The sequence below is a fragment of the Ictidomys tridecemlineatus genome, chromosome X (assembly GCF_052094955.1).
Source record: "Ictidomys tridecemlineatus isolate mIctTri1 chromosome X, mIctTri1.hap1, whole genome shotgun sequence".
In the NCBI taxonomy this organism is placed as follows: domain Eukaryota; kingdom Metazoa; phylum Chordata; class Mammalia; order Rodentia; family Sciuridae; genus Ictidomys; species Ictidomys tridecemlineatus.
This window is the reverse complement of record NC_135493.1, coordinates 88,213,449-88,226,029: the sequence shown is the minus strand read 5'-3', so window position 1 is coordinate 88,226,029 and position 12,581 is coordinate 88,213,449. Positions and strand designations below refer to the sequence as shown.

Genomic DNA, 12,581 nt, shown 5'->3' with positions numbered 1-12,581 from the left:
ATATACAGATTCTGTTACATCCTATTTTATCCTAATTTAAACTTTATGCCAGTTTTTCCACTTAAAAGATCTTTTAAAATTCTTGTCAGATATCTCATTTGCTTCAGTCCAGTCCTGATATTAACATGACTCATTTCCCTGTCAGCCCATGAGGCAAGCAATTCCAGGGTAGGGTTGGGGGTGTTTCAAGTCTCTGGCAGATCATCTAGATCCAAGACAGGCATTTGAAGCCATTAGGTGTAGCCATGAAATTATCCTGTGATTATCAAATTCATTTAGAAATTGATAGGATTGAATTTATTTCTAGAAAACATTTAATTCCAGGGTTACTTTATAGTAGTCTATTAAAACAAATCCTTAGCTAGAAATTAAGAGATCTTGTTTTCATTTATTAAAAAATATTGAGCACCTATTAGGTCTAGGAACTGATCTAGAAGAAAAGCAGTCAGCAAGATAGAATCCCTTTCAGCTGGGTACACATCCCGCTTGGTAAGATACAGGTGAGCATAATTACAGTGCCCAAAACATGGGAATTTGGCTGGAATGATGACAGTCATATTCAGTGAAATCTATAACCTCCCTTCACCTTATTTAAAACAGAGTTAGGTGGCAGAGCCTGAGAGTTAGGTGGTCACTGGGCAGGATATGCAGAATTAGCTACTGCCAAGGCAAGCCATAAACCAAGAGAATCACTCAGAAATGAGGTGTCAAGTAGGCATCAAAGGCTCTGGGGTATTGCTGAGTATTATTGGGTCACAGAGTTGTGTAGCAGGAGACAGCAAGTCTACTCAGCCACAGGGCAGCATGACTGGCAAGACAAGAACCAAAACACAATAGGAAAGAGCCCCTGCATGCCAATGAATTGGCCCCAGCCACAAGGCTTCTGATTATAGGAATCAACCTCATTATGACTTGCAGCATCAACAGGTGTCAGGCCCTAGAAGGGATGGGAGCTGTGGCTATTCAACCTAGACCCATTGGGGCACCCAAGAGCTGTCCTCTCTGTATCTCATGAGGATGACTGTGGGTAAAGGTTAAATCCATATGCAAATAGGAATTGTTTGGTAGTGTTCTTTTTTATTTAAGAGCACTCAAAATAATAGAGAAGACCAGTTCTAACTGCAATCATAGGATGACTTAATCAGGTAACTGACTACCAAAACTCCCCAGGCCATTGCCTATAACCAGTCAGTGGCAGAAATGTTGTGATTCTTTCCTGCTGACCTTATCTATACTACACAACCTCCCCCATATCTCCATAATGTTCATTCATAGTTAGGAAATTATTACAGGTTAAAGACATAAAATTTGCAGGAACCACCATGACTTCTAATGTCAGGCTGAAATATATACTTATTCTTCACACACCAAAATCTATGCTAAGCTTCTGAGGATTTGTAGTTGACTTGCTTTAGGAGGACCAGGAGAGAAGGGAGGAAAGCATTTGAAATGTCTATCTGAGGTACATCCTAAGTACTGTGCATGCACACACAGGGAAAGCCTGTTCCTAGTCATTGCTAGTGACATTCTTTTCAGAAATAAAAGGGGCAGAGATGAGGATGTAGGAGGCAGTACACTAGTCTTTGTGATAATTTTACAGATTGGGAAAACAAAGGTGAAAATATTGGGAGCCATGAAACAGTAGCATTTCTGAGCCTTTCATCTGTAGCATTCTGGATCCCATCTTCTAGTTCAGCTCACGTTAGCTGCTACACAATGATGTTCTTACATATCAAAGACAAGTGCTCATTAGACCTGTGGAAGAATGGGTAGGTGAACTTATTCTACCATAAGCATGTATGTTGTTTATTTAAATCAGATGCTAAAATGAATCTTTCTTTTTAATCTCAGGACTTCCTTTGACAAATGCACTAGAAAACTCATTGTTTTACCCACCGCCAAGAATTACCTTAAAGTTAAAAATGCCCAGATCAACCCCGGAAGACTGCAAAAACAGCTCCACAGAGGCTGATCACCGACCCTGCTCTCCTGGCAGTGGCTCCCCCATTCACAGTAAAAAGAGCATGCAGGTGCCTCAGGAGCCACTAGAAATGAAAGTGAAAACCTATCCAAGACATCCACTAGAGAGCAAGAGTAACTGTTTGCTGGCCAGTCTCAGCCATTCTCGGAGTGAAGCAAAAGATTCCAGTCCTGCTTGGAGAGCTCCCTCTGCAGAGTTCTATCATGGGCAGTCACTGGGGAAACCTCTGGCCCTTCAGGCTGCCCTTCATGAACAGTCTTCTGTTGGGAATGGGAAAAGTCAGACTAACTCTAAGTTTGCCAAATCCAATGGTGTAGAGGGTGGCAAGTCTGGGAATGTCACCCAAAAAGATAGCTCAAGTGAGGAATCCATGCTTAGCTCCCACTTGGCCAGTCAGGGTAGCATTAGAAAGTCCACTATGGAACACTTTGGCAGGTCCTTTAAAGAGGCCACCAATAGATGGGTGAGGACCACTGAAGATCTCCAATGTTGTGTGAAGCCAACCAAGAATGTGAGCCCAAAGGAGCAGTTTTGGGGTAGGCAGCTTCTCAGGCGATCTGCAGGGAGAGCTTCATATCAGGAAAATGATGGATATTGCCCAGATCTAGAGCTTAGTGATTCTGAAGCAGAAAGTGATGGAAATAAAGAAAAGGCCAGGGTAAGAAGAGATAGTTCAGACAGGGAAAATCCTCCCCATGATTCTAGACGGGATAGCCATGGTAAAAGCAAGGCACATCCTCTCTCCCATAGTTCAATGCAAAGGTGATGAGAAACTATCAAGTTTAACCCAAACATTGCCTTTGCCCCATATTTGGGGGGAAATCCATACACCAAAAGGGTTCTAGCATAATATTAGGAGGAATTGCAGGGAAAATTTAAGAATTTTTTCCACAACAAATTGACTTGCAGTTTTGGAAAAGGTTTCAACTCTAGTTTATACAAGCACATTTCAAGAATTTCAGGTTGTCCCGAGGTTTGTTTGTCAGAAGCTATTGGGAACAGTGGGTCCAGAGTATTTGCTCAGTAAATACTTGAGGGCAGCTTTCCAGATACATTAACATGTTGATGAGTCTATATACTAAGTCTTTGCATTGTTAATGGATTTTCAAGAGACCATGATTATCAGACACTAAAACTACTTATCTTTCCAAACTACAGCATGTGCGTTTCAGAGCTCCTGCCTGTAGAAAGTTTCTAACTCTGCTAATGTCTCTAAACCCTCTTCAGGGGAGAGACCAGGAAACCAACATTCTCAGATACTGTCAGACTCACTACCCTCTTCCTTTGCTTTGTGCAAGGTTGAGTTCTTTTCACAGTATCATAACTTACTGAGTCGATTCTCCTAATGCTTACAAATGTCCAGTGCCTGTTCCTAGACGTGCTTGTTGGGGACGCACTTATAATTCTCTTCACCCAGCTAACAAGCATAAAAAAAGCTAACTTGTGGATAGTGTTTACAAAAGTACAGAAGTACTACTTCCAAGAAAAAAATGCTCTGATTTCTCTCTGTTTAGGCATTTGTGAAGGATCCCAGAGCCTTTCCCAAAGTGAGACCATTTCTGGGATATTTGTACCAGGTCAGGGTTTTGTGTTGTTTTCAAATAAGTTTGACTAAAATAAGTTTGGCTGACAGTTTTTGTATACCTGCTTTAATGTTTATAAAAATTTTTATTGAGGTATAATTAAAATATAATAAAATGCACAGAGGTTAAGTATTCTTACCTGCTTTAATTTTGAAACAGATTTTTATTGTCAACAGAATTTGAAAGCATGTGTTTAACACATGGATATAATTTAGCTTTCTATCAATTTTGAATCCAAGACAATTTTCCAAACAAAAAGGCTGGAGTTGTTTTTTCAGAAGTTGCTTCTACCCTGTTCCCAAACTCAGCCTTGATTAATTTCTGGAGGAAGAGAATAGTTACATTTTGGGAGGAGGGGATAAAACATGTCTGCTTCCCATTTAAGAAAGGGGGAAGATGCCATTTTTAAAATGTGAAGCAGACTAATTCTCAGCTCTCTTTTCTTCTTAGCCTTAAATTGATATTCTCTTTCTTCTAGTTTGGGAAAGTATAGTGGGAAGTTTCAGACAAAAGTGGCCATTTTCAATTTTTAAAGTTTCTTACTGGTGAAACAGTCCAGCTGCAGTAGGTGCCAGTCAGTGGAGGCAGGGGCCCTCTCTCCATCAATATGGAAGACTCAGCAGTTTTCCTTTCCCCCACTTTTGTTCTTAAAGCCTTGTTAATTGGTTCCTCTGCCTTTTGTTTTCGCTTTTTCTGAAAACTTCTGTATTTTGCCTCTCCTTTGCCTACATCTTCTAAATGTTTCTTTTGTGCCTATGTACATGTGTGAACATGCCATAACATATGTGGTAGGTGTCCTATATTTTGTTTGAATGGAAAAATGAGGAAGAGAATTTCCCTTATTCATGCACTGGGCTTCTGTGCTTTTTCTTTGAGTTCTCCTGGGGTGGACGTTAATTTGACACTTTCATGGTAACAAAATTATAATAGAGCTGTGTTGTAAACTCCTTATGTTAGAGGCCTGTGTCCTTTCCTACCTTTCCATTCTGAATGAGTGGAAGGAAAAGCAAACATCAAAATAGTGCTTCAGCCAAATTCCATATGTAATGCCATAGGGAGAGTATGGAGTAAAATATCATTCCAGTCAGGGAAATAATAGTGGTAATATTTTTACAGGATTTTCCTAGATAAATGAAGGAGCCTTCAGTTGTATACATTTCAATTGCCCCAAAATGCATTTGCTACATTTTGTTGTTGTTTCAAGTATTACCTCTTAACCTTTGTTAATTTTTTCATTTTGTCTTATATAGTCCAGTTTTCAAGATAAACTCAGTCTTTTTTCAAATGTCACCTTTTTACCAATACTTTTTCATTAAATTATGAAAACTGTTAACTACTGTCTGTGTGGTAATTTTTTATTTTGACATATTGGTTTTAGACTATCTTACCTGTGTTTCTTTTATATTTAAAAAATCATATTCACTAAATGAAAACAAACAGATGGTGGGGGATAGGGAGGAAGAGGAGGAGAGATTGGATGTTCAGAAGCACAGATTCATGTCAATACTGGAGCCAAAGAGAACTCTGGGTTTTGGACGTGACCCAGAAACCATTTTATCAGGCTGGTAAGATAAAAACCTTAGAATCACCATTAAAAATCACCAGGGAGGGCTGGGGTTGTGGCTCAGAGGTAGAGCACTCACTTTGCACATATGAGGCCCTGGGTTCAATCCTCAGCACCACATAAAAGTAAATAAATAAAATAAAGGTATCGTGTCCAACTACAACTAAAAAATTAAATATTAAAAAAAATCACCAGGGGAATGGGTCCTCTCTAAAGTGATGAGGTTCAGAAGGCTTAGTAAACTGAGCATCACTTACATATATGTATTTTACAATATTCATTCTATTTGGGTCCTGAGAATATTAATACCATACTGGTTATGTGGTGTCATGAGTGGATCATAAACATTTTCATGATATTTGAAAAACGTACTTGCTGAAGGTCATTGGGAAAATCGTTAGTGCTGATATGTAAAAGGTAAGGTTGTTCTCGTTCTCCCCTCTCCCCGCTTCTTCCCTCCGTCCCTCTCCCCCTCTCTCCCTCCTTCTCCATCCTCCCTCTCTCCTTCCCTCCATCTCCCTATCCTCACATATTTCTTAGTGGTTGACTGTTTTGTTCTGGTAAATTGTTCTAGAGAACTGAAACTACAAATACAGTCTTTTATAGCCAACAAAAGCTATTGGGTTTATATACTAATGAATCTTCTATTTGGTATTAAAGAAACATTAAATTTAGAGAATAAACCAGAGAATGCACTGACCTGGGTTCTTTTCCTTTCCAGGACTTTAAATTTCTCAGCATGTTTGTTGCTGCTTTTTCCTCAGGGCTAGGGATTGAACTCAGAGCCTAGCACAAGCTAGGTAAGCTTCTACCACTGAGTTATACCCCCAGCCCCTTACAGGCCTTTAAGAATTGAGGGGAAATTGGTAGGAGTAAAAACTTATTCACTGCTGAATAAACTTTCATGTGATATTTTTTTTAAATGTATCTTAAAACAGGGGCTGGGAATGTGGCTCAAGTAGTGGTGCGCTCTCCTGGCATGTGTGCGGACTGGGTTCGATCCTCAGCACCACATACAAACAAAGATGTTGTGTTCGCCAAAAACTAAAAAATAAATATTAAAATTCTCTGTCTCTCTCTAAAAAAATGTGTCTTAAAACACATTAGATTTTCACAACTTCAACTCCTATTTTTTAGTTTTATGGAAAGTAGTAATTGTGTCCCTAATTCATTTTGAGTTTTTTTCTACACCACATTTTTATCAGTGCATTATATTTGTACATAATGGCAGGATTTGTTGTTACATATTTGTATTACTTTTGAGTTTTATGGAAAGTAGAAAGTAGCCATTATGTATTTTTAAGTAAATTTTAGTTAATAAGACTCAGCTTGAGACTGACCTTCCTCTCCAGGGAGTTTTCTAACTCTCCAGTTTGCACTCTAAAAGGAGATTTCTGTGAGTTCAGTTGATTTTACTTCATGGAATGGAACAAATTGAATGACTTGAAGTCATCGGATTGTTGTCCTTGAAATGAGTAGGGTTTAGTGAAGTCCCTGCTCTGTCCAGTCACTTCATACTCCCTAAATACATTGATCATCTTGATAAATTCACAGAGCCTCCATTATTTTTTATATTGTTAAGGTGCACTGGGGTATGAGCATTCCAGCCTCAAAAGCTGACCATCCCAAGCTTTAAATGTCTTTCCCCTCCCCTCACTACTCCTTCCATCCCACTTCTTTTTTTTTTTTTTTTTTAGAAAGAGGAGGGGGGGAGGGAGAGAGAGAGAATTTTTTTAATATTTATTTTTCAGTTCTCGGCAGACACAACATCTTTGTTGGTATGTGGTGCTGAGGATCGAACCCGGGCCGCACGCATGCAAGGCGAGTGCGCTACCGCTTGAGCCACATCCCCAGCCCTCCATCCCACTTCTTAACTTCATTTATGATAAATGAGTGTTATGTAATTTAAAAAACCGGAACAATGTAACTGGGCTGGTCAAGCTGTACTCATCATAGCCAATGGCTAGAGTTTGAAGAACATTTGCAGAACCACTTTTTACCCAACATTGCTTTCTGAAGTTTGTTTATTTTTTGTGATATTGGAGATTGAACTCAGGGATGCTTTACCACTGAGCTACACTGCCCACTGTTTTTTAATTTTTTTTTTTTTTGAGACAGGTTCTGACTAAACTGCTGAGGCTGGCCTCAAACTTGCAAGTTTCCTGCCTCAGCCTCCTGAGTCACTGGGCAGGGCTTCCCATACCAATAAAAAATGTAGAATGGAAAAAAAAAAACCACAAATTACAGGGCTGGGCCACCATACCCCACTTGCTTTCCAAAATACTGCCATGTTGTAATGAAGGTGCTTTCATAAAGCACACATGGAAATGATGGGTCTTCTTATTTTAGTCATTTCTCACATGATAAAAAAATCCATTCTAAGAATTGCTGAAATTTTGAAAATTAGAATCACATGGAAATAATCACTTCAGCCCCCAAATAAAAAAACTCTTCCAGTAAGCAGTTACTTTTTTAGATCTTTCAAGTGCTTAGCCGGGAGGCAGAAGGGAACATATTTATCCCTGCTTTAGATGAGCCTGGCATGTGTACCAGGGTCCTGGTAACAGTTTTTTTCCTCTTTGTCCTATCTTTTCCTCTTCTACTTTCCAAAACAACCTCTGGTTAAATTCGTTCCCCTCCCTGCAGTTCTGCAAACAGGAATGGTCATAGGGGTAAAGCCAACAATGGTGTTCACAAGGCTGTTGGCTATGTCAATACTCTGGCCATTCATTCTTCTCAGTCATATCTGCTGACTGGATAATAATGAACATGGTCAAACAGAGCCCCCTGTATCTTGGCGCAGAATGTGCCAATGTCTTGTCCTCCAGTCCTCAAAGATGGACTGAGCAGCCAGACAATGATGCATGCCTGTGATCCCAGCTACTTGGGAGGAAGAAGCAGGAGAATTGCAAGTTCAAGGGCATCTTTGCAAAACCCTGTCTCAAAATAAAAAGGGGTAGGGCTGTAACTCAGTGGTAGAGCACTTGGCTACTTGGGTCCCCTAGGGAACCCAAATGAGGACAAGCCAGGAAACATGCTTAGGACCAGTTAAGCCTTCAGATAATAAAAGGCAGCAACATTCATCAAGCCCTTGCTCTATATCAGGTCCATTACTAAGCCTTTTATATATACTACCTTAGACTTAGTTCTCATGACAACCATATGAAGATGACACTATAAGCTCCATTTGGCACAAGTGAAAACAGGCCCATTGGTTAAGATAGTTGTTCAAGGCCTACAGCAGCATCAGAACTAGAATCTGTGAGGTTGCCTGTACAACTCATACTTTTGGTCATTTTGTTTGCCTCCTATGTCCAAAATGCTTTCTAAGTATTCTTACTCAGTTTCTCCAGGAAGAAAGCAACCTGAGTGGGGCTTTAGTCATGCTAGTTGTTACCACTTCATCTCTTCCATCCCTGTCCATTCCTGGACAGAGATGATTGAACCAAAATTGGTCATCTCACACAAAAGCCAACAGTTAAAAGGCTCACATCCAAAGAAGTAGGGTAATTCACACAAATCTGAGCATGTCGGAGATTGCATTAGATCTAGGACCTGGGGGACTTGCCTTCTCCATAGCTAGTCTAACTGGCTATGGTAGGCCCAAAGATGTTCACATCCCAATCCCTGAAGCCTGTGGATGTTACTTTGCATGGTTAAAAGTGCTTTGCAGATGTAATGAAAATTAAGGACTTTGATATGAGGAGGTTAACCTGAATTATTAGGTGGTCCAAACCAATATAATTACAAAGATACTTATAAGAGAGAGGCAAGATGATCCAAGTTAGTAATAAGATGGAAGCAAGAAGTTGGAGTGATGTGAAGAAAAGCCATAAGCCAAGGAACTCAGGCAACCTCTAGAAACTAAAAGAGCAAAGAAACATTCTCTCTAGAAGTTACCAAAAAGAATTCAGCCCTGCCTATACCATGCTTTTAGACTTCTGATTTCTAGAACTATAAGAGAATAGATTTGTGTTGTTTTAATCCATTAAATTTTGGGTGATTTGTTATAGCATAAATAGGAAAACAATACACTGGGCATACAGCAAGTGCTCCTTACCCTTTTGAAGGAATGAATGTTCCTCATTCCCAATCAATCAGTCTAATTTCACTGCAGTATCTTAAATTAGTCCTTTACTTTCACTCTTTCTTGAAACATTTTCTTGAAGTGGAAAACAAGTGTTTTTTTTAAATTTTTTATTAGTTATTGATGGACCTTTATTCATTTATTTGTTTATATGTGGTGCTAAGAATTGAACCCAGTGCCTCACACATGCTAGGCAAGCACGCTACCACTGAGCCCCAACCCCAGCCTGAAAACAAGTGGTTTTTTTTTTCAATCAATAAAATTTCCCCCTGTAGAAATTAATTTTTGTTGGTTGTGGTGGTGCATGCCTGTAATCCCAGACACCCGAGAGGCTGAGGCAAAAGGATAACAAGTTCAAGGCCAGCGTCAGCAATTTAGTGAGGCCTAAGCAACTTAGCAAGACCCTATCTCAAGATAAAAAGGGTTCAATCCCCAGTACCCCCCCCAAAAAGGAAAAAGTTTTGTCTTTCCTGTTCCCCCACCAACTTTTCCAGTGTAGGCTTTGGTACTTCTTAGGTAGACTTGGGTAATGCTCCATGGGTGTGTTTTGTCCACTGTGACTAAATCTGGTATAGCCTGAGGAGTTGCCATAGGTTTGTATGTCTGTTATCTGAAAAACTGTCCTGTGGAAGTAGAACTAATTCCTCTCTATTATCTCTTTCAGAGTGGAGAGGATAGAAAGCAAATTTGGCTTGTTATGAGGAATGCTCTAATTATTATAGCCTCCACAAGAAAGTGAGTGGCCTGGAGAGTTAAGGATTTCTTAGAGACCCCAGATACCTGAACAGGTATTGAAAATTAAGGAGTATAACTCTATGCAAGAAATCTACTTTAAACATAGACAGAAATAGGTTAAAAGTAGGAGGAAGTAAAAAGATATGTCATGCTAATGCTAACTAAAAGAGAGCTGAAATGGCTATATTAATATAATACAAGAGAAAATTCATAAAAAATGTTTATATACCTAATAACTTTAAAATAGATTAAGCAATAACTGATGGAAATGCAAGGAGAAATGAACAAATTCAGAGTTACAGTCTATGTGTATAATTAATAGAACAAGTATACAGAAAATCAGTCAGGATATAGAAAATTGAATAAAACTTTCAACCATGTAGATTTAATAAATATTTACCATTCCACCTAACAACTGCAAAATACGCATTCTTTTCAAATGCACAAGGAACATTTATCAAGATAGATCAGGGCTGGGTACAGTGACACATGCCTGTAATCCCAGCAGCTTGGAAGGCTGAGACAGGAAGATTGCAAGTTCAAAGCCAGCCTCAGCAACTTAGTGAGGCACTAAGCAACTCCATGAGATCCCGTCTCTAAATAAAATATAAAATAGGGCTGAGGATGTGGCTCAGTGGTCGAGTACCCCTGAGTTTAATCCCAGGTACCCCCCACCAAAAAAAGATAGATTAGGGATGGGGGGATAGTTCAGTGGTAGAACACTTGCCTAGCATGCACAAGGCCCTGGATTTGATCCCCAGTCGATAAAAAAAGAACAATTTCTGGTCCACAAAGCAAGTTTTAATAAATTTAAAAGATGCCAGCCAGACATAATGGTGCACACCTCTAATCACAGCTACTCTGGAGGTTGAGGCAGGAAGATCACAAGACCAAGGCCAGCCTGGGAAATTTAATGAGACGCTGTCTCAAAAACAATTTTAAAGACTGGGGATATATCTCAGTGGTAGAGCACACCTGGGTTCAATCCACGCACAATAAACACACATACACGGCACAAACCAAGGAATACTAGCAACCATTAGAAGCTAGAAGATTCAAGGAATGATTCTCTTCTAGATTCTATGGAGTAAGAATGATTACGTCAACACTTTGATATTCAATGTCAATGTCCTTGGATTTCTGTCATCCAGAATTGTGAGGAATTAACTTTCCATTGTTTTAAGCCAAAAAGGTTTTTTGTTTGATTTGGTTTGGTTTGGTACCAGGGATTGAACCCAAAGGCACTTAACCACTTAGTACATCTCCAGACTTTTTTTTGAGACAGGATCTTGGTAAGTTGCTGAGGCTGGCCTCAAATTTGAATCCTCCTGCCTTAGCCTCCTAGGCTGCTGGGACTACAAGCATGCACACCACACCAGGCCCCAAAATATATTTTAAAGGATTCAAGTCAGGGGGCTAGGGTTGTGGCTCAGTGGTAGAACACTTGCCTAGCATGTGTGAAGCACTGGGTTTGATCCCCAGTTCCACGTATGAATAAATAAAATAAAGGTCCATCAACAACTAATAAAAATACTTTTTTAAGAAAAGAATTTAAGTCAAACAAATTATGTTATTTGACTACAATGGAATAAAATTAGAAATGAATAATAGAAATATCTCTGGAAATCCAATTACTGAAAATCAAACAACACACTTCTCAACAACAGGAATCAAAGAAGAACTCAAAAAGGAAATTATAGAAAATGCTTTGAATAGAATGAAAAACAAAACAAGTGGGAATTCTAGAGCACTTAATGCTCACATTAGAAAGGAAGGGTCTCAAATCAATGGCCTCATCTCCCACCTTAAGAAATTCAAAAAAGAAGATGAAATGAAATTCAAAGTAAGTGGAAGAAAGGGAATTATAAAGGTCAGAGTTGAAATCAGTGAAATATAAAATAGAAAAGAGAGTCTGAGATAGTGACACACACCTATAATCCCAGCTACTTAGGAGTCTGAGGCAGGAGGATTGCAAATTGGAGGCCAGCCTGGGCAATTTAGAAAGACCCTGTCTCAAAAAAAAAAAATTTTTTTTTGCAGTACTACAGATTGAATTCAGGCATGTAGTACCATTGAGCTACATCCCCAGCTCTTTTATCTTAATTTATTTTATTTATTTATTTTGGTACCAGGGATTGAACCCAGGAGTGCTTAGCTACTGAGCCACACTACCAGCTCTCTCCATATAGAGACAGAATCTCACTAAATTGCTTAGGGCCTTGCTAAATTGATGAGGCTGGCTTTGAACTTACTATCCTCCTTCCTCAGCCTCCCAGTCACTGGGATTACAGGTGTACACCACTGTGCCCAGTTTATTTTCATTTTTGAGACAGGGTCTCACTAAATTGTCCAGGCTGGCCTCAAATTTGCCATCCTCCTGCCTCTCAACCTCCCAAGTCTCCAGGATTACAGGCATGTACCACCATGCTTGGCTCAAAATAAAAATAATTTTTGAAAAGGGCTGAAGATATAGTTCAGTGATAGAGAGCTTGCCTATCATGTGTGAGGACCATGAGTTCCCTTCCCAGTACCACAAAAAAAAAAAATTAAAAAATATAGAGAAAACCATTGAAATTGAAAGCTGTTTCTTTCAGAAAATTAGATAAAATTAATAAGCCTCTAATGCGGCTG

At 39.3% G+C, this 12,581-nt stretch overlaps 1 protein-coding gene across 15 annotated transcripts in view; it reads left to right on the top strand.

Annotated features, from left to right (window-relative positions):
• The window catches only part of Jade3 (jade family PHD finger 3), a 135,304-nt gene extending 130,407 nt beyond the window's left edge, over positions 1-4,897 (top strand). For all 15 annotated transcript variants that reach the window (XM_078034890.1, XM_078034899.1, XM_078034896.1 and 12 more), the window contains one exon: positions 1,852-4,897. In XM_078034890.1, the coding sequence (XP_077891016.1) occupies positions 1,852-2,747 (896 nt within the window). In that variant the 3' untranslated portion in view covers positions 2,748-4,897. The remainder of the gene's footprint in view (positions 1-1,851) is intronic.
• Positions 4,898-12,581: the final 7,684 nt, after the last annotated feature.